Source organism: Stylophora pistillata, chromosome 8 (assembly GCF_964205215.1).
Source record: "Stylophora pistillata chromosome 8, jaStyPist1.2, whole genome shotgun sequence".
NCBI classification, from domain to species: domain Eukaryota; kingdom Metazoa; phylum Cnidaria; class Anthozoa; order Scleractinia; family Pocilloporidae; genus Stylophora; species Stylophora pistillata.
Genome location: NC_142526.1, coordinates 19,357,555 through 19,380,028, shown reverse-complemented (window position 1 = coordinate 19,380,028; position 22,474 = coordinate 19,357,555). Strand labels below are relative to the sequence as shown.

Below are 22,474 nucleotides of genomic sequence, written 5' to 3'. Positions count from 1 at the left end.
TTGCCAAGGTAACGCTCCAGCGTAGTCTGCGAACGTGTTTTATCGCGTGTCTATATTTTGATCTTTACCACTGACTGGGGTGGTTGCAAGATTTTTGGGCTTGGCAAAAAGAGAAAATATGTTCTCTTTGTGTAAACTTCGCCATAAATTTGCTCCTTCCTTCATTTAGTCGCCATTTTTTTCTTTGTCCGTCAAATCTTCATTCGACGCTTTGCTTTCGCTCTAAGACTTTAAATCCTGAGAATGACCTGACCAGCAAGTAATTTCTCTCTAGCAATTATGTTGCCGAATCACTTATTGAGGTCATGGGAATAAAGAAAATGATCGGCAACTTAAGGAGCTTTGTTGCTAAACAAATTCTTCTTGTTAGTACCAGAGAAAATACATAAAGAACAGCCTGGAGAATTTTGGTATTAGGGTGTAAAAAGTTCAGTCCTCAACTCGTTCAGTCTCTTTCTCTTACTCATTCTTTTTCATTCGATGATTGCTTGACGATTTTTTTTTGTTTTGAGTCTCGTAACACGGACAAAAGAAGTAAATATTTTGAATTTTTATTTCTCAAAATCGACACTCTTTAGCTCTAATTACAATGCGTCAACGTCAACGTATTCTATTAAATTCGCGGCAACCTGCACCGAGGAAGGCAAAACGATTTATCTTCAGCGATAAACCCGTGAAATCTAGCGGGGGCAACATGAATCTCCTGAAAGAGGAGACCTTCTTTCCAGTTTGTCCGGCGTGGTGTGAAACAATCGCGCACGCGCGCTCATCCCATGCCGAGATGGTTTGTGTGGGCGAGTGTCTCGCAATCCTCATCGTTCTGAGCGCGAAATTCCAAATATGGACTATTCTCGGAAAGAAGGACTGCTCGTCCCCTAAACATGCGAAAGCTATAACAGTTGCCTCATGGTTTCTTTCTGAACAATATCAAATAAGGTCGCAAGAAATAAAGTATTTATAAATATTCTCTAATTTACAAGCTATTTTCTCACCTAATCTCATGTAGATCAGGGCTGTCGAACTTAGTTCTACACGAGTTTCTTTTTTACAGACCAGATATGTATAAAAAAAATTAAAGAGCGTTTTTTAAACGCTTTTGACTCTAAGCGATAATTTTTGTCGACTCTTTTAATATAACTAAAAGAAATGTCGTCCCGATTTATTCGAAGCCTCCCATCACAAACGCGCAGAAAACACCTTGCCAATTTACAATTTAACTCTGTTGAATAGAACGGGATGCACAACATGTACGTTCTAGAAAAACTCTGAAAAAAAAACAAAAAATACCAAAGCTTGTATACACACAATTCGAAAACAAGCTTACTTCCTTTGAAAACATGTTTTGAGTTTGTGGTTCTGTGATGAAATACGACAGACATTTTTCACACTCGAAATACTCCCAGCCACATTTTTCCGTCGATAAAAAAAATGTTGAATTGTTTTGTACGCACGTACGCTTAACACGCGTTGACAGAAGGCGGAAATGCTAAAATCTTGATCACGATTTCCGCTGGGTTAGTAAAACTGTGATAATAGATCAAGTTAGCGACTAACGGGCGTTACTCACGTACCATGTGATAATGAAAATGCGTTAAATCCGCCATACCTTGAGAGATTTGAGGTCTTTAAATAACTTTGGTTCGACTGCTAGACGAAATGAAGATCACCTAACGGAAATAGTCTAATTGTGACACGTATTACAAGTGAACTTCGCCCTGGCCATGTGGCGTAGCTATAAGGGTCGTGAGATTTTCCCCACGGAAAAAATTCCCTCTATGGCTTTCACGAGATCTATAAATGTCGCTGAACTTTCCTGGGACTACTTTTTTTACTTAAAAGATCAAATATTTTCACCCAAGTCGTGTTCAAATGGATCGTCACTATGTTCTGAGTTTCCCTTTCAAACGGATTGAACCCTGTTTAACTTCAAACTATCTGAGCATACGAAACTACTAAGCAACCCTGGATGAAAACGATATCGTCTGGCAGGAGATCTTCGTGCTCTTCAAGGTGTATTCAGCTTTCAATTCGAGGTGCCGTTTTCCATTTCTAAATTCTCAGTGAGTTTCTTGATCTGCGCAATGATTTTAAGGGCGGGTCCAAGTCTGATTGACATTCGATTCAACAAATGATCTTCCTGCATCAAAACAAGCGAATGGCCATCAATGTGTTCCGTCCTGAACGCATGCGCAATTTCAGTAGACCCCGTCAACGAAGCGACAAACTGATATACGTCATCAACTGTCCATTCCAGTACATTCTCGTTCAAATCTGGTCGAAAACGAGGCACTAGCTTGTGAGGTGATACTCGTGACGATTCTTTAGGGTTCGGAGAGGCTTTGGGTGTGGCTGTTGGACTTTGCCTTTCCTCTGAGCCTGTATTCACTTCAGGACTTCTTCGGATCACACAATCGCGGTCAGCGGTCAGTTCCTGAGAGTGTCGATTTTCGCTGTCGACTTCAGTTTCTTTCTTATTTTGGCAAACCTCAGGAGCAGGTCTCTCATCCTCCACGTTCGAAATCCAGGCCTTCGTAACATAACTATTGTCTTCCGTGTGACCATTGACCAACGGTGTGTTCCTGGGTGATGAAGATCTTGACCCCCGATGCATGGACAACGACGAATGTGAGACTGGGAGGCCTTGGAGCCCAGCGCGGGCGGCTGCCGCAGCAGCTGCATTGGCTTGGATGAATGAGGTTTGGAAAGGAATGTTCTGCGTCAGTGGGTTGTGTTGAGTAGGAGGCGTCAGAAGTCTGTAGTGCATTAGGCTCTGGTGGAGGGCAGATGAGACGCCCGGCAGCCCGCCACGGAGGGCTTGATGGTAAATACTCGGGTTGTGAGGTGAAGCCAACAGCAGGGGATCTGGTAACAACCTCGGCGAGTTGTGAGATGGGCTTACGAGAGGGGAAGGGCTGGGTAATTGAGTGAACGGGATGAATGGTTGGCAGTTAATTGATTGTGGTTTTTGTTGTTGCTTGGAGTTCGAGCCTGCTCGCGCGGTCAGTTCCCGCGTTAGGATATCCTGGTTAACTTGGTTTTCAGCGGCTCTCTCGTTGTGCGAATTTAACGCATCTAGGAGGACCAAAAAAGGAAAATGTTTTTACATCCCTCAGGCTTTCAGACAAAAGTTAGAGAGCCACTTTACCCAATGTTCCTCACTTCATTTTTGAAATTTCTTATCAGCAGCCGAACCCTTTCTCGTTACCCTTAGCGAGTCTTAAAACCCACCTTACTCCGTTACGGAGTCACAAGTGAGACCAAGCTTTTCTTTCACGAGGCAATCTGTGCATACATTTTTTCTGTGAGACCAAGCAAATGAAAGTTAAGCAATAAACCTTGTCCAGTTCGAGATTGCAACCAATATTTAACCTTTTAAACCCTCAAGAATTTATTGCGAATTCTCCCCTCTAGTTGCTACTTACGTCCATGTAAATTAGTAACGAGAAATTAGCAACTACTAGCTGCTAAGTTTGAGTATTCTCCTTACGTGTGTGATGGATGATATATGTACATGGTAGTCATGATGGATGATATATGTACATGGTAGTCATTTTGGTTGAATCCTTGGTGCTAAAGTTCACCTTGGTTTTTTTTTTAGGAGAGATTGGGGATAGAGTTTACGACCACACAGAAAGAAACTATGTTGATCTGTTCTCTCCTACTAAGCGTTTCACATTTTCGAAACAACTCAAGAGGTATCACACCAGGGTTTTAAGGGCGCCAAGCATGTGATCATTTTTTTATTTTGTCTCAGGAAATAGCCATAACAATGTTCTCCTCACCTTGGTGGACCGCCCTGAAAGCACTTCCTCTAGCTGAAGCTCCTTGGGGTCCCCCTGGAGATCCCCCAGTCTCTTGCGAGGGAGAAATGCGAGGCGTATGATCTCTTCTAGCTTGCTTGGAATTATCAACAACAGTAGCATTTACCCATTCCGGGGGGATATCCCTGAAGAAGAACGTGTTCCTGGGGTCAAACTGGAACCTATCTGCTGCGGAAGGGAAACAGATGGGGGACGAATGTAAGTTAAAAAACCAGTTGTTGCGAGACAGACAAATCCAATGTGGCTGGGAAAAAAAGGGAACTTCCTCCTTACTCGGTCTGTGCTTTATTTGAACGTACTCTTTTCCTCAACTATTACTGCCATTTGTTCAGTGCAATCTAATAGCAAATACTACAATAAGACCAGAACACTGCTTTTTTTCTATAAGGCAATGAAATGAAAATTTTATGAAGCGTTGCGGCTCAGTTTATTAGTAAAATAAGAGGCAAGCAATAATTTAAGGCGGCCGTGTGTTGACAGATTTCCACCGCCCTCATCAGTATACCAAAGTTCAGGCATGTCCATCACAAGTCAATTCTCAGACACCCTGGCTTGTATATTGCATACAGCCAAAACAGAGCAGCGTTAACTTGCAGACGTAAATCCTATCACACTTGTGAGACAGCAAATTAACAGTCATGGATATGTCTGTCATATTCTTGTATTCATAGCTTTTAGAAAAGGATTTCTTTGCAGACATCCATACTGATTTGATTTTTGCTCATGTATATGTTGTCATGGCAACAACAAAAGCCCGGTCTCACTGAAGCGCCATATATCCTAAATTTTCGTTAGGTCAAGATTGTGAAAGATTGTTACCGATTTGCAATACAACCAAAAGACTTCTTATCTTAACACGACGTACAAAACGGCGCGAAAAAGACAAAGAGCTTTGGGACTAGCGAGTAATATTGTGTTACTTTTAGAGATGGCATTTCCTGCGGGATACAAGGGTACCCCACACGAGATTGATATTTTGGCATACTGTCTTCAAGTCAAAATAACCAGCGTAAATATTGCACATTTTTGGTTCTACAAACGCGTCCGCAAGCTCTGTTTTCCTCTTCTCGTCTACGAAACATAAGCGAACATTTTTAAGTCCTTAATTAAGATTTGCATTCGCGAATTGAGCACTCGCAGTAACCAGTTAATTATAACGTGTTTCCGCTCTGAAAGTACATCAGGAAAATCGGTGTTAAAGTTGGTAACCAGCAGAGAAGAGTTAATCCGGCTTAGTAAGGCACGAAAAGTAAGTTATTATTCAAAATTAATTTCTTTGCTAACTTGCAAGCAAGATAGAATAACTTGCTGCAGACACGACGGTTCCCCAGAGCGTGATCAGTGACGTCACTAATCCACGCGCTCTTGCCTCTGAAACAACATTTTCTCACGTACTAACGATTAGATGAAATGGCGAATTAACTATTTACAACAAATTTCTTTTAATTCAGTACTAGGCGTTTAACATGAAATGGAAATGACTGAATAAAAATCTAATGGTGCCCTCGAAATGCCAGTAATTTGAGCAGATATATATTAGGATATTCGTTTCGTCTATCTAAACACATTTGAGAGTCTGTACCAAATCGTAGTAAATTAAATCATACGTTCACAAAGTAAAAGTTAGGTAAATATTGAGCTTATCAATCGCTTCCAGAATGACATTAGAATTGCGAAAATAAAAGTACACCAGGTTTTCAAATGCGAAGATTGGGTTAAAATACTCTTCGGTAAGCGTTAGTAAAGCTTTCAAAGTCATTTTTTCTGAAGTTTCCTGCCGTTCATATTCATAGCTAATTACATGTCGTGTGAGATTGATTCATTTAAGGTAATTTATTATTTTCCCTACTCAGTAGAAGTATCAGTTGTAAATGTTTAGACACGAAAGTCAAAGATACTTTTTCTTCGTGAAAACGGAATTGATACGCACAAGAAAAGGAAGGTATTACTAAATTGTTTTTCGTAATGTGCTTTTGCTCCCTCTCCTCTGCGAGACAAAGCTAGGCTGAAATAAGTGAAATGTAGAAATAAATCTGAACGCAGATGTTTATGTTTGAACTATCCAACCTTTGCAAGTTTTTTTTTTTTTTTTTAAGTAAAAATAACATTATGAAAAAACATAACAGAGTCCTAAGCCTAACAACATGCATCAAAACCTAAGAACTTTGTTTGCACTTCTCAGAATTGTGTTTAAAAAGCTATAGGCCGAAAATTTTTTAAGGAAGTTCTTGGCTGAAATGGCAAAGTTTGCCTTAACTTGACCTTGATCAGCAATCTACGCACAATGTTCTGTTTGATTGGCATCATGATAACAAGATATTAAACTATTCTTTAAGAAAAGTCAAGCCTTACGCCAAAAAAAAACCTTCCATGTTTGCGCGCACGGATGCTTTCTTCTCCAATTTTCTTAAAATGCTGTCGTTTCCTTTCACATTCATTTCGCCTGGAAACACCCGGCAAAGATATTAAAGGCTCATTGTTCGAAAATAAAGATACAAATTTAGATCGCGTATTAAAGCTAGTAGAATAGCGACAGGCGTTTTCCAAGAGATGATATTGTTTTGAGAAATCAAACCTAAGAAGATACTGGATCCTTTTATGCAACCCGTCAAGTGCAAAATTTGCTTCAGAAGAACTCTTGAAAGAACCAGAAATTTAGGGATAATTTTGCGATTAATTCAATTCAATAGAGATTTATTCAAAAAAGACCTGAACGCTTTAGAGCGTCGATAAAAAAAAAGACAATCCCAATTACAAATTCAGTATTTCGATCGTTCACCGTTAATGTCATATTTTTAAATGCTTAATTAATTATTCTGCAAAATTGAACTTTATCACTTGATAAGGAATTGCGAAATTGTCGTTTTTTTTTTTTTAAACTCAAATAACTTTAGGCTTAGACGATCTCAGGTTATCTGCAACTCAAACATGAGAGCACTGTGATCACAGCTGTGTAAAGCTTGAACCATTGCTCACAGATTCTTCTTCTTCTAAAGAAGAGCTCTCACCCAGAACGGGTGATATTTTGACTACACTACTCCTTGAACAGCTGAGATAAGTGATTATTTTCTTGCAAAAGGAGTAAATAGGGACAGGGAAAGGAGATCCGCGCAGTTGGTGAATGAACAAACATTAATCAGTTTTTCTAAAAATAGACCTTGACCAAACTTACTAGCTCGCCGTTTCATGGTGCTGACTTTTCCCAAGTTTTGGGGAGATAAACTCCGGGCTCGTTTTGGAGGTTCGACTGCGGGAGAAAAAGGGCTGTCGTCTAAGGGCTCAGAGCACTCCGAAGCAGTGGACGAGTTTGAATCCGGCGAATCTCTCAAACCGCCGCCACCATTGCGAACTTGGCTGCTTGTGCAGTTCTCTAGGTCAGATAAAGAGCTCTGTCTGGTACCGGCGAAATGTAACCCAGGTTCGAAACCATCTTGTCTCCAGACCGCCTTGGAAGAGTCCTTGCGTTTCCTAGCAGGAGAGGGTGGAGAGGAAACACTGCATTTGCTCGCTAATCTTCCTCGGTTCTGTTTCCAAGAGGACAAATGAAATAAACGAAAGGTTTGAGGCACTGCTGTGTCGATTGTAACAAGCCTAAACGAACTGTGCCAGCAATGGGAATAGCATGAATATTGCCCGCTTACAAAAGCTGCCCTCGAGCTGTTGCAGCCGGCGTAAGGAATTGCGAAAATAAAGGTTAAATACTTACTTCTATAAACATAGCGCGTTGCCACAGTGTTTACAATATTGAGCGGAATAAACAACAGATAAGCAAGGACGACCGCCTTACATGAAGTATAACATGAATATCGAGCTGATCGCGGCGTAAGATTTATTCCAGTCGATAAATGTTGGGATAATTATCCATTTATGGAAACGAAGTTAAGAACCTCGGGCGGGAAAGAGTCACACTTTACATAGGATAATCCGTAAAATGCATTAAAAGGATATATTAGAGATCGACGCCAATAAAAATTCCATTAATTTTCCCTCTCGTGGACCAGCACGAAAGGAATTGTGCAAAAAAATACAATAGTTGGTGCGTACGTGATAAAATTTGCGCGACGTCTGTGAGGCGCACAAAAGCTACTCAAGTAAAGCCGTGTTTTATGCTGACATTTGACCTATGGGACGTAAGCTTTATTAATTATATTAAAAGGCAGCTATGCAAACCACTCTAGGGTTTTTCCCTTCTATCGATTCCTTGGTTTAACAGTGCGAAGCTTTCGGAAATTACTGCCAATTGAGCCCGTCAAAAGACGACAAGATTTTCAAATATCTTTCCAAAATAACGCAGGTGCGAACGTGGAAAATATTGATATCTGCACGCAATATCCAGCTGATGATACGTGTCCACAGCCTTCGTCTAGAATGCGCAACTGTTATCAACAATGTTGAGGTAACTGTATGACCTTCAGTCGCCGGACATGAAAAGTGAACTTGTCATTTCTTTTTCAACTTCTAGCCGGAAATATTTTCATTCGTTCTAAAGCCAAGTGTATTGTCAAGCTGGTCATCTGTCAAAAAACGGGCGGATCGTGCCCTTTAGAACAATAATTTCGAATTGTAATTATATAATGTGCAGAAGTGTGCCAAACGCGGAACGGGTTGAATGTCACTTTCTTCCCTATTTAGACACAAGTTCCGTCGTAAAAATGACAAAAAGACAATGATTAAAATTCAGTGATTGAAATATCTTGTCTACGATGTCAATATAATCAAACGTTTTCAGGTTCTGTTCAATCGAGCCAACAATAGAACAAAAGCCGGCATTAACAACTCACTCTCACACATGAACGACACAACTAGCTCGCTGAAGACATCTCCTGCCGCGAAATGGAATATTTTTTGTTGCACAAAGCAGACTAGCCTCACTGTAGACCGTCTGATGTACTCTGTTTCATAAAGGCCCCCCGTTCCAGCTGGACCCTAACTGTGAAACAATTTCAAGAGCTATTGTTTCTTGAAAGCTGTCAATTTTATCACCCCGGTGCACCGCCTTTTCCGTCACCACGATAGCCTCCGCAAACATTTCACCAAAGTCCTGTGTTCTTTTCAAATAGCATCAAGCGCATGCAACCAGTTTCGGTCACTTTTTCTCCCTTGTTTCCCACACACTTTTTTTTAAAACGGAATGTAATCGTCTTAACTTTCACAGTGTTTTCTTATTGTCATTAATTTTTCAAGGTGTTTGTTCCAAAATATAAATCGCTTCTTACAAGTGAACCGGGGGCGGAATAAGCTAGCTGTTTTTCAATCATTAATAATGGTGTCTGCATATATTGGAGTGCCGTTTACCTCAGCCCTAGCCCGGGAACTTGGCTTTAGCTTTAATGCCAGCTATGCTAAACGAAACGAAGATCGGTAACGACATAAACAATAAGTGTGATTAAAATAACACTCCACTGGCACTGCTGGCAAGCATAAAAACAGCCTCATCACAGTGGTGGCGTCGCACTACAAGATTTGTAACCAGCAAAGTAGAGAAATCTATTTTTCAACCAAAGCATTTTGTTATGTTAGGGGATGTTAAAAAAGAGAAAAGCAATTCTTACCACAGGTGACGAGATCCTGCAGCCCAGACAATCACATATAGGCGGGTGAACTTTTATCAACCCGCGTGCAATCAAACTCTTAAGAGATTTTCCTTTGTAGCGAATACTTCTTTTCCAGTCCTTGGCAGTTTCCCTTCCGCTGATGTACTGAAGCTCATTCGGTGTGAGCCAGTCGTTTTGAAATAAAATACACGGTCCTTTGCTTCCTTGACACAATTTAGATACGTACAGCAGGGCAGCATTCTCACCGCACTGAATTTCTAACGGCTCTTCCGTCACAAGTCCTTGATCAGACCCGACTGGTCTTTCGCTGCTAACACTGTCAAAGCTACGAACCGGATCGCCGGTTATATTTTTTTGGCTGGCATCGCTGGGCTCTATTTTAACGTTGAAACTAGAACTTTCAGAGTGGATAAAGCTGCCGTGACCGGCAGGCTTCGCCACCGAGTTTGTGCTAGAATTCAAAGGGGGCATTTGCGCGGAGATGCTGCGGTCGCTATTTAGTTCGTGAGATTCGTCACGATTATCGCTGGTTCCAAGTTTTTCTCGCAGTGTCTTAAGTTCATTAGCATGTGACAAACCGGTAGTTGTCTCTCCAAGCGGCGGCACTGTCTCGGCAGAGTCACTCGCAGCCATTTTCATGTCCTTGACGCGAAAAAAATTGCAGCTCCATCCAAACGGCTTGGTTGCGAACCTCCTCGGAAGTTATCATACGGACACAAAGTTTGCTCCGCGTACGTTTGTGTTTTGGAGTGGCGGCGTTGGCGACAAACTTTGTGCCGTCTGTCGCCGATAAAACCTGTCGCTCTTTATTTGATGTGATACCTTGCTGGCATCGCTTTTGTCTGATTGGCTGGCGACCTGTCGGAGTGAAACGTTAATCGTTAGATCGTCCAATGGAAAGCGACCATTTGAGTGAATAGCGAGTCTACTATTACGGTATTTCATTGTTCTGTCATGAAGACTAACTTTGTGTCTGCCAGCCAATTTGTCATAAAGAGAACGCAAAATTAAATTTGGCCATTATTTTGATTTTTCAGAAACCGAAATCTTGCGTTCGAAATCACGATAGCCCAATTTTAAATCAAGTTCCTTCCGTTTTCGGCTAGAAAACATTTCCCCGTCACATTTCCGCCAAACACGACAGGAACTCGTGAAAAGTTGCTAAGTTTGTCGCCAACCCTAACGCTGACATCGCCAAAAATTCGTCGCTGCCAAAGAATTATATATATCCTCGACACCGTTTAGCCTTTCAAAATATTATTCTCCCCGGAGCAAGGCAAAAAGATCAGTTTCACGGTTTTAAGCACGTCTGTCGTATTTAAATAATGCAAGAACACGTCCCACGGCCTTTTCTATAATCAATCCATTGTTCTAGTGTAGGGTTATGACGTCATTCAGCCCACGCAAAAGATCAAGACTAAACATCGAAATAACCAGCGAGCGATAAAACTGCTTCTTCTTCTCAGCAAAGGATTCACCAAGAATGCCGAGAGCGATGGCCGGAGGAGGGAATCAATTGAGGTGCATTTGACCACACAGAAAAGGCAAAAGAGATCGCAAGATTTCGCTAGAAGCATTTTTACCATTCTTGACAGTTTAATACTGGCGGGCAGCAGAGATTTTGCGCGATTTCGCAATTACACCGGAACGGCCGTCAGTAAATTAATACCGCAATTACTGGGCGACAACTGATGCAGGATAAATAAGGTTTATTTCTGCATATTTTTTTTTTTTTTTTTTTTTTAAAATCAAAGGAAATTATTTCTCAAAGAATTAAGAGTACCTAAGCGAAATCCTTCTGCACTTGATTCTGTTCTTCAGTCACGCGACGGTCGCGCAATATTCAAAACTCATTCAAGTAGTAGAGGCGTTTGCTTTGACTATTTCAACGATATCGAAAGTGGAATATATCAGCCTTGTGGTTTCGCTGTAATTGTCAGCCAAACCCAAGCCGTCAGCGATATCTTCGCACCATTCAAGCGGTTGAATTTTAATCGGACCTTGGTTTAATGCCAGATTTTCATTATTTTTCTTTTATTAATATCAATACTTTTTTATACGCTGACATAAAAAGCTTATTGGAAGGGTCTGAGAAAACAAGGGGATCATGCGCTTCGATATGACAAAGATTCGTAAGCACAGAACTGTGAAATGATTCAGCTAGTTTCGAACGATACCACCCCCCCTAGCGACTACGCTGTCCTGAAAATGCTTCCAGGATAAACATTTCATTTGTTCAAATGTTTACGATACACAATTGCTTTATCTCGTTCCAATTGTCGACGGCTGCTCACCCACTTGACTCAGGAAATGCACGCTTACTTATCGCACCGGATGTCCGATGGATTCGAGATGGATACTCGTTCGATGAGGGAAAGTAATGCTAATATTGTTAGCGTTCGACTGACTTTAAAAATAACCTTGCATGTCGCAAACCCGCGTTGTATTAAAAAGGCGTCAAGCCGAATCATACCTGTAAATGCTCTACAAAGTACAATATATTGTAACGACTCACAACTAATGAGTTCATGGCTAAATTTGACGCGTTTAAAAAAGGTGAAGTGATATCCAATCGACTGTTGGTTCATGCGGATGATTAAAAAAAGAGAGGTTTCAACCATATCAGTTACGCCGGCTTATATATAAAAATCAGTCACCCTTGAAGAAAGGTTTTATTTAAGAATAAAGAAAAAAAAACTAATCCCTCTGTTACGTATTGCTACTGGCCGAAATGTTTCTGAGGATCTTGGGAATGTGTGACTTTGTTGTCAAAATGCTTTCTTGTTCCCTCGTTTTTCTTGAAAGGTGCAATATTGCATAGAAGCCGTATCGTGTATGCGCATGTATGGGTCCTGCTAGGAGTGGAATTAGACCTAGAGAGGCTAGAACATGCGTGTGATTGAAATATGGTCCATCTTTTGTCAGCCAATGATATCATGCTACCGATCATGAAACTGAAAGGAAATAATGAACCCCTTTTTTCGCTTCATGACTTCCTTGCTTAACAACATCCCTTGATACAATACACGTGGTTCAGATTGAGTAATGTTTGATAGTATATAGTGTTCATCTATGCCGAAGACTGCAGAAAAGGTGACATCAGTTAAGAAATCTGATATTGTTTCATTCCTGCAGTAAAAAATATATGTTGCAGTACAGTGTTTTAAAGAGACTCGACAAACGTCTCTATCATTGATCAGGAAAATGCAGTAGGCATTTCTTGCGAGGATTAAAACACCCCCAACAATCATGATTTAGTTGTTTATATAGCCTAAAGGTTTTGTAATGATAAGAGTTGTAACTGGATAGTCTAAGAAGTAGCCATTCCCACCTTTATACACGCTAGACAAAACTGGAGAAGAACGTCCAAAAAACGCTGTTAAATTCTCGTCGAAATCTGTACAGCTGAGGTTATTACAGTTCAAGGCCTAGAAACTGAACAAAGTGATCTTTGTAATGATTGGGTTAACAGCGGAGAATAGGTTCTTTGTTTGCTCTGCTAGCCATGCGCAACACAAGCGTCAAGTCAATCAGTTCAGTCGAAGTGTGCTAAGAATGTTCCATCACCTTGCGGTTTTTCTTTAGCTATTTCTAGCTGCATGAAATACAGAATATGAACCATGATCGTAGAAAAAGTAAATTAAAAAAATGAATTGCTATTCCATAAAACACTCGCGGAAAAATTCCAGCAACTTCTAACAAGTTCTAGAGGAAATCTGTCTGCTATCAAGTTGGAGTTCTGGATTTTTGCCAAAATCCAGTAGCGTGCATGCCTAAGGCATGGAAATGATTTTCACAATATATATATATGTCTTATACTCAAAGAAACGCTGTATTCTCTCTCGTAAATTGCAACATTACTACTTTTCTTACTTGCCGTCCAATTTGAGCTGAAGGTTGACGCCAAGTCTAATAGGTGACATATGGTTGGGCCGGAAAGATTCAAGAAAATAAAGTTATCGAATATTGACTTGAGTTTAGTTTCACCATAGCTCCCCTATTTTTCGACAATATGTTTCTTTTCTATGACTTTTTACAATACTTTTTTCGTCTGCGTTTTTTCAAGACTTTTGAATGCCATTCTGTGTGTTTTTACATTAACTGTCCCAAAGTTTCTCGTTAAAGTTTTTCATATATTTTCAGTACCCTGTTTTCGCGGTGAGCGGTGCTTCGACAAATTACGTTTCACAATCCGGTTAAGTTCTTTCACCGAAACGGCAAACGCCCTGAGTAGTCTGTGAACCAAAATAGCAACAGGTCAGACTATTCCGCTTGCAGGCTGCAAAGCATCGGAGAAGTTTCAAGGATCACTCTGGCTAAAGGTTTCTTTCGCCGTCTGCAAGGGTCCCGCCAGTTACGACTCTCGACAGTTGTCATCCCGCTTAGAACAATTAATTTTGCATTCGTCAACTAACACACAAACGCAGGAGACGCTTCAGGTTTCCAATTGTAATTTGTAAATGGTCTGATTTCCATTGGATATATGCAGTTTTTTTATTTACTCGTTCGTTTTCGATGTGCGCCATGGCTTTAAAGAAAAGAGAGGTCTATAGAGTGATACAAATTTGACTTTATATTACAGAATGTTTGCTGGCAAAACATCTAGTTTGTCTTGCCTAAAACAATCTCTAAGCACTTCCGCAGCAAACTTAATTGTTAATTGTACAAGCTTACGACAGTGAATAACCGAGGGACTAACAGTGTTTTACCAAATAAAATGAACTAAACAGTTCTTCGATGTCGGCCAATCCAGCGATTCTCTCTTTCTTTTGTAAAAAACTACAGTCTGCCCTTAGGCTAACGTTTTATGACTGCATAGGATGTACTCTTCTCGGCTTTAAGGGACTTATGTCCTTGTTAAGTACGACATGAACACAGTATTGAACCTTAGGTCCCTAAACTTCTGAGCTTGGCAGAAAAAGAAAGTTCCCTTACCCCTTTTGCCGAGACTTGTGACTTTAGCACTCTGTTTAGCTTCGCTTTTTTTTTTTAAGGAGTTTTTCGATTGAATAGGCTCAATAAATGCTCAGTGTTGTGTGCTCTGAGAAGTTTTTGTATTGATCAATCTCTGTTATGAAATTACACCGAATTGTGAAATAGTATTTCTGAAGAGGAATGCCTGTAATACCTGCATTTTAGCTTTCGCTGTTAAGTTGGTTCCTGAGTTATCGAGAGATCAGATGAGAAACCAAATGAAGAGCCTTTTCTTTTTCCGTCGTATTAAAATGAATTCTCAGATGAATGAAGGACCACTTTTAGTTTCACTTCAGGCTTGCTACTGAACCACACCAAACAGAGAGGCATGGAGTTGCCTTTCCAGTAACGTTGCAATTGGATGCAACACAAGTATGTCTTCGAGTACGCGTTGCAAGTTGCATTTTCAGAATTCAGTTATACTAAACAATGTTCCGACGAAAGTTAGGTTATCACAAAAAAAGAAATAATTGCAAGTTTCTTTTATAGAACCACCGTGTTCCAACAACTGTTTGTAGTTTACGGCCACTTCCACAGAAGGATTTTCCGGAAATGAGTTCGTGAATTTCATCTGTGTACTGTATCACGAGTTCGAGGTCATCTTGCCTTGTAATAACATTTACGTTACTTTCACTTAGACTCTCCTTAATCCCATAAACTGAATTTCATCCACGTTATTTGACATGTCCCTTTTCGCCGTCGAAGCTCGATTTCAGTTCAGTGAAGGTTATTTGAGAGATGCACCTATGTCTGAGCGTCTACACCATCGTTGCTTTGGCATGAAGCCACTTAACTAGACAGATTTTAGAATTCTCGAAATTCGAAGCATACTTTCTTATCAAAAGAAAAAATAATAACAATTCCGTTGTAGAATTCAATGAAAGAGATATTAAATCCAAATGGGACACAATAGACTGGTACTGAGCTGTTTATTTGACCTCGTGTACCAAAGACATGGGTCGAAGTAAGTTACTGTATTGTCCACTAGTAAATCGGTTATCTATTTGTGTTAAAACGCGAATTTTAAGCAGTCGCATGAAAAAACCCTTGGATTTTAATTTGCTTGCTATCAACAAGATGTCGATAACAGAAGGTAAGCCTCTAAAGTGAATTTGAAAAAGCCAAGGTGTTTATCTATTTGAATTGCATCTAGTTTCGACGAGCAATTTAGCGTTAAATCTTCTCTCGCCGATTGACCCACTACATAACAATGTCTTCACAAACTTGTAACTTGGCTTCTAACGGACACTGCCTTGGCTTGTGATCTGCATGTAGTGTTCAATAACAGCATGGTTACTGTAAGCTTTCTTTGAATGGTTACATCTCGGTTACTTCTTCTCACAAGAGCTCGCCATGGTAAGCTCCTTGGGTTAGTACAATTTCAATAACCAACATTGGTATGAGAAGAGCTTTTAGATTTCATTAAAAGATTGATTTTAAATATAAACAATACAAAATGGGCATTCCAACGAGTATGTTTACAGAGAAGCAAGTCGGAACGTGCATTATGAGCGACTTTGAAATTGAGCTGTGGTTAACAACAAGGGACATAGAGATGATCATATCATAATGATCTTAAACTGATCATTCTCGCTGGTTTCTAGAGGAGAAGTCAGTTTTCGATAACATGCACAAAAATCATACAACCTAGAATTTATCGTTGTGTTTCAAACACTAAGATCAGGGATATTGAGTTACTCCTTAAAAAGATTTTAAGAATCAATTTAGTGGAACTCGATCGGATTGGCGTGGTATCATCCTACAACTGCCACAGCGAACAAAATTAGCGAATTGATCATTGTGATACGTTAAAACATTACAAGGATTTCGAGGCATTTACTTGAATGGATCATGTTTTAACTGGGGGAAGAAAACAGTTTCACTGGTCTCCCCTCTATAAGTGCAAATTTGATTTTAACAGGCCGGCCAAAGTCTGGTATATCATGCCACGATCAATTCTTCGTGCAGATCGATCTCGCTGATGAAACCCTACGATTTATAGCCATCATTCAGTCAATTTCTTCATTAGCGCGAGCTAAATTTAAACTCGCTTTGAACCTCGCCCGATTTAAAATTCATGCTACAATTACTAAACGCTATCTTTAGACAACGAGCCTAAACTTTTCTCCTGCACATCAACCTCGCAAGTAACGGGCTCATAGCCAAATTTCTAGAGAAACTTCCTTGGAATATTGGTCTGTTGATTTTGTAAGTTCACGAAGCGTAGCTTAAAAGAAAGAAAAAATCTGACAAAGAAACTTAAACGACGCTTTCACTGAGTCGATTGCGTTTCACTGGAGTCACTCCGGCCGATGTAAAAGAAGTGATATTGCAAACTATATCGCAAAGAGTTACATACTGCGATGGCAATGCGTGAGAGTTTTCACTTTGTAATGTATAGTTTGGTTGGTTTAAGCAGGAGAAATTATCAGAAAAAAGTATGAAAGGATTTTCATAACCGCTTTTACATAAGGATAATTGTATGTAGGCCCTAACAGCTGGAAAAGAAAAGGTTCTTCTCGTCTGCGCGTCCTGTTTGGTATCTCTTGAAATTCTTTCCGGCACAGCCACAATTGAATCAAAGCCTTTCATTTTCAAAGCATAATAATTTATTGTCAACAATGACTGAGCAAAAGGCCTTGACCTAGAAATTTACACATCACCTCTTACACCTTATAATAACTGAACTTTTGTGCTGCCTGCCATTTTCGTTTGACCGGTGACCGTTTTTGTTGAGTCCGAACACGAAAAATTCTATTTCACCACGACATACAGTACACAACGAGGAAAAATTTTGCGCCATTCTATAATTTTGATTTTGTGTTCATTTCGAAGCGATGCGGATAAGACCACTTGTTCGCCTTTAGATGAAAACGTAATCCCAAACAACGATTCAAATGCAGCTGACAAAATGACGAAGTTATATTTAATGATTCAAGATTAAAGATTTCAACGCACCTGGTCAGGAAAAAATCACGCACGCCTTCCCGGACTGCAATGCAACCTCTTCGTTGGGAGCGCGTCCAAAACTTAATCCGATGATTACCAGGATAAGAATCTGTCAAAAATTTTGCCCAACCAAGGGGCGCCCTTTTCGCGTCCGATCAAATATTCCGGAGAATTTCTTATCTAACTCGTATCTCTTACGGTGTATCGTGCAGGAATGAACCGCCGGAATCACAACCGGCGTGACGTTCACGCATGGACGGCGTACCCCGCTTGGAAGCCCCCATTGACGTCATCACGGACAACAAATGATACGCTTCAAATCTCACTGCTTTTGTGTGTGTGATTGATCATTGTAATCCTTCGATTGTTCTCTTGGTCAGAAAGCTTTGGTTCTGGAGCAGTCGTGCTTTATTTGTGAGACAGCGCTGTCGCCACACCGTCAGTTTTTCAATTAGTAATGTTCGTGCAAGCTTGACGGCGTGGCCGGCCAATCAAAGGCGTGCATTATTTTAGCTCAGGTTGTCGCAGCTTGCTCTATCTCGTCAATCGACTTTCGGTAGTCTGATCAAACGCTGACGTTAAGACAAAATGTCGACACTGAGTTGAAACTGGCGGAAAAATCATAATATCTATCGTGTTGCCTAAACTAAACAGTGGGTGAAACACGGTGTAGAAATTCGGATCGGGAAGCCCTGGAAGATAATGTTTCGTATCTAAACTAACATCGCACGCAATCAATCAATCATTGAATCATTCGAAAGGTCACTCTAAAATGCATCGGAACGCTTCCACTTTGTAAAAGAATAATAATTACGGGAAAAAATTTCCATAAATTTAAATTCTTGACATTTTCACTAAAAATTCACCTCTAAGGTTCACAAAACGGTGAGTTAGCGTTTTCTTGATTGTTGCACTTTCATTTGCGAGAATCTTCTGCAATATCTGTTTATCTATATACAGAATTGTTTGTTTTTGTTTTCATTACGAAAGCAGAAGATCATTTTACGGTAGTTTCGAAACTGGAATATGTTTGCCCTTTTACCATGCTAACGAAGTAAAAGATTTTTCATTTTTTTTTAAAGACATTACCATCCCTCTCGAAGAATTACGTCCGATGCAGTCTTTTAGTCCCTGAACGATATACACATCTAAGGGGACTTTGTTTGTCATTTTTAATTTGTGACAGTCTTCTCTCATTTCTGACCATTCTTGCCCCTTTTTGGTTTATCTTAATCTCTTCAATGTTTTTAGCGTAGCAAATCATTCTTTCAAGGTGCATCGTTTCCAAAATGGTGGTACATAGCTTTCTTTAATTAAAGGGGTTTCAACCTACTATCTGATGAATTTTTACGGAGCATAGCTTCAGAACCGACCTCTTTCTCCTATAAACTCTGTTGCTGTAGTTCTAATATAAATTTCGGTCCAGAAAGGAGGACGCAGTACCGATTTGTTAAATGGAATTTGCTACATTGCTTCTCACGCAAACGGCTGAGTCATGCTGCCATCATAATCGAATCAATCATCTTCAGGGCTCTTATTTCATTAGCTCGGCCAGGTAGACAGTTGATTTTTTCAAAAAAGGCCGAAACGCATGTTCGATAAAAGATGTGAGATCGTTTAAAAGTACGCACTGTCAACATTCGGGTATGTTATTTCTCTGCATCGCAGCTTTAAACATATCGGAACTGGACGAAAAATTCATGATTGGAACAACTGAATGAAAAGAATCTATGTGTAGCAAGTAGCTCAGAAATATTAAGAATTTTAATACGATAAACTCTCACACCTTTCCCCCGAGGAAAAGAAACAAACATTGAAAGACATTTGCTAAAGAACAAAAAAGACTTTTTAGCAAAATTAGTAAAGATTTATAATTGTCTACCCCTTTGTAACGTTTGAAGGGGTTTTGATATTTGCAACAAAAATCTTCTTCAGTCTCGCCTGCTGAAATTTCTAGACATTACGTCCAATACTTTCCGTTTTTGTCAAATCTATCATAGGCACGAGATTGCCTTTGGCTGTTGTTCGCTAAAAATTGGGCTTTTGACGGTCATCGAGTAAATATTTGGACCATCGAGATCTACTGCGGACATTTTTGAAGATGCAGGTCCAAACTGGTGTAAATGAAAGTTAATAATCCCTTTGGGAAACATCAATTGTTCCTACACCATAAAATTAATGACAGCTAATGTATCTCGACATTGACCGGAAACGTTTCGAAATAAGATTAACCGGTAGAATATTTGCAATAGTGGAAACTTGGTGAAATTTTTCTCGACGGAATTGAAACCTGGGGTGAATAGTTGGATATTGACAATCCAATAGGAATCATCAACTATTCGTACTCCATAAAATAAATGAGCAGGTAATGAATTTCAACACCGGCCGGAAGTGTTTCTGAACGGAAAGGTAAAACGGATCCTACCCTCACAACTGCTAAAGATTAAGATGAAGAAGTTGCCGCGGTAGAGAAGTGATAAATGAACAACTTATAAAGAAGAGGGAAGCTAGTTACCTTCTTGACTACCAATCTCCATGCTGATACATTTACCGCTAAACTATACATACCTCTCTACTCTTTCACCACTACTGAAAACAAAACAGGAACCCAGAAACCTGTGAAAATAAATCAGTTTATTGCATTGTCCTTCCCAAAGCATTTCATAATACTAACTGAAAATCGTACATCTAAAAAACTAGCTCGAGGATTGTTAGTTAAGCAAAGAAGAAGAAGTACAATCTAGTCAAATAAAGATCAGTGAAAGGAAATACATTAGATCATTCCAGAAAAAAATACCATAATAGTCTTTTAGGCGTCTTACGCTGCCTCGATTAATCAAATGCTCTTTGTTAGAAAGGCACGTTGGAATTCAGAGTGTACTTTGGAATGCTAAAGCGTCGCGACGCATGGCCAAAGATTTTTTAACAAATGAAGACCATATGCATGTATTTCAACACCGGCCGGAAGTGTTTCTGAACGGAACGGTAAAACGGATCCTACCCTCACAACTGCTAAAGATTAAGATGAAGCAAATCGCTAGTATAGAAGGCCTCCGAGTTAGAAACTTCGAGGAGTTCACTATATTTTAGCTTACGTAAACTTTGTTGTTGAGGAGTATATGCAAATGATTAGCAAGTGCAAACTGGCACGGGCATTTCGTGCTGAGAACAAAAGACAGGAAAAATCTGGCCAATATCAGATGTACCACCTAGGACTGCATCATTAAGAGTATTACTTTATTTTTCCTGAGTGGATTATTGAACATGGAAAAAATGTTCTGTCCCTCCAGTACTTCCGAATATTTATTAGTCTCGTGTCTACAAATCTATTTCATGCCGGTCAGAAATGCTGTTCACTCGAGCTGGTTTGTATTACAGAGAATTAATGACTTTCAACAACGTTTCCAAAACACGTTTTCAGCTTTGCGCCCCCGAAAAAGAAATATTGTTTACCGTTAGCGCTACCCTTGAAATTTTCATTTAGTAACAGTTTTTCGAGCTTCAAGCGCGTTTAAGGTAGTGAAAGCTTTATCCCTCACCTGAAGTGAATTTGTCTTGTACGTGACCGGGTTATCTTGCAATGGCGACTCAGGAAATTTACTGTAGTACTTATCAATATACAAGATTTAGGTAGTGTCATGTAAGCCTGGCCTTTGCAATATCAGCATGAACTGCACGTGCTGTCATCCGGCTCTCGCTAATTTGCATACTCAAGGTTTTTATACGATAACAGTGTGCTTCGTTCTAGCTTTCCTCCATTCCGTCTATATTACGCCGCTCGGTGAAAACTGAGAACGATAGTGTCTGATTTTCCAGCCTTACTTGAAAAAGTATCTTTTTTTCTTTCCACGCTACACTTGAATGCACCTTACGCATGCGCATAAGAGCCTACCTGTCCCGCCGAAAATAAAAAATCGTTGCCAGGAATAATCACAGTTCCTCTAATTCCTCGCGGGCGGAAAACTAAGTCGAGGTCCTCGCTTCCTCCCCGTGGGGGGATGTGGCCTTTGGGAACGAATTGGCTGAAGAGTATTAATCGAGGAAAGCTGTGTTTTTTAAAACTCTTTCTCGTCCACTCCGACAGCAATCCATTTCCGGTTAGTCAGTCAGTCAGTCAGTCAGTCAATCCGTCGGCCGGTTAGTCAGTCAGTCAGTCAGTCAGTCAGTCAATCCGTCAGTCAGTCAATCCGTCCGTCAGCCAGTCAGTCAGTCAATAGGAACCTTAAGAAACCACGACGGCGACGGCAACGAGGACGTGGAAAAAAAAAGAGATCTAATTGGCAGAACAATAGTTCAGCACGTGCATTTTGAAACTTTGAACATTTCTTGGCTGTCCTATGCAAAACAACAACGTGAAATCGCCAAAATTTGCGCCGTCTGCGAACCGAAACCTCGACGGCAAATTATTTTAATTTCCATTTCGAACTCAAAGGCTACTTTATACGTCATGCTGAAGTTGAGCTGTGGCGCTGTAGGAGACAGTAAGCTCCTGCAGCCATTTTTTAAATTCTAACTAAGAGTAGAAATTCATTTTTTAATCGAAGTCTTCCTTGGCGTCGCCGTCGTGGTTTCTTAAAGTCCCTAATTAATCAGTCAGTCAGGCAGTAAGTCAATCATTCTCTCAGTCTGACAGTTAGTCAGTCAGTCATTCGTCAACCATTCACTCAGTCAGACAGTTAGTCAGTCAGTCATTCGTCAACCATTCACTTAGTCTGACAGTTAGTCAGTCAGTCATTCGTCAACCATTCACTCAGTCAGACAGTTAGTCAGTCAGTCAGCGGATCAGTTAGGTGTAAGTCGGCCAGACAATCGGTTGGTAAGCCAGACAATCAGTCCGTCGGTTAGTTAGTAAGCCTGTCAAACCACATCGTTAAACTGGTTGAAAAATGCCCCAAGAGACACGATACTTAACAATTATTCCACGAGCGCGCGTTGGATATGAGATGATAGATAGCCAACTCGGCGCTACGCACCTCGTTGGCTATAATCATCTCATATCCAACAAGCGCGAGTGGAATAATTGTTTTATTAAAAAAAAAAAACGCCCCCAAGAAATTAGACAAATCTTCTCGACTTTATTTTGTAAGAAGAAACCGGATGTTACAATGTACAGATATTAGATTATGGTATATTGGCTCATATACCATAATGGCTAAGCCAATAAAGTCTTGAATT

The 22,474-nt window shown here is 40.2% G+C and overlaps 1 protein-coding gene and 1 long non-coding RNA gene across 3 annotated transcripts; both read right to left on the bottom strand.

The window, feature by feature from the left end:
* Positions 1-535: 535 nt before the first annotated feature.
* Positions 536-10,164, bottom strand: LOC111338729 (uncharacterized). Of its 2 annotated transcripts, none has more exons than XM_022945244.2 (4): positions 9,374-10,164; positions 6,994-7,345; positions 3,783-3,989; positions 536-3,072 (listed from the first exon to the last, which is right to left on the bottom strand). In XM_022945244.2, the coding sequence occupies exons 1-4, from the start codon at positions 10,013-10,015 to the stop codon at positions 2,024-2,026; spliced, it is 2,250 nt and encodes a 749-aa protein (XP_022800979.2). In that variant the 5' UTR covers positions 10,016-10,164; the 3' UTR covers positions 536-2,023. The 2 variants fall into 2 exon arrangements, with proteins under 2 accessions (XP_022800979.2, XP_022800980.2); XM_022945245.2 differs by having other exon boundaries at positions 3,783-3,986.
* On the bottom strand, positions 10,105-22,175 carry LOC148725362 (uncharacterized). The gene is made up of 3 exons (XR_015990616.1): positions 20,839-22,175; positions 19,868-19,915; positions 10,105-10,234 (listed from the first exon to the last, which is right to left on the bottom strand). It is a non-coding gene; the product is annotated as an uncharacterized LOC148725362 (long non-coding RNA).
* Between the last annotated feature and the right edge of the window lie 299 nt (positions 22,176-22,474).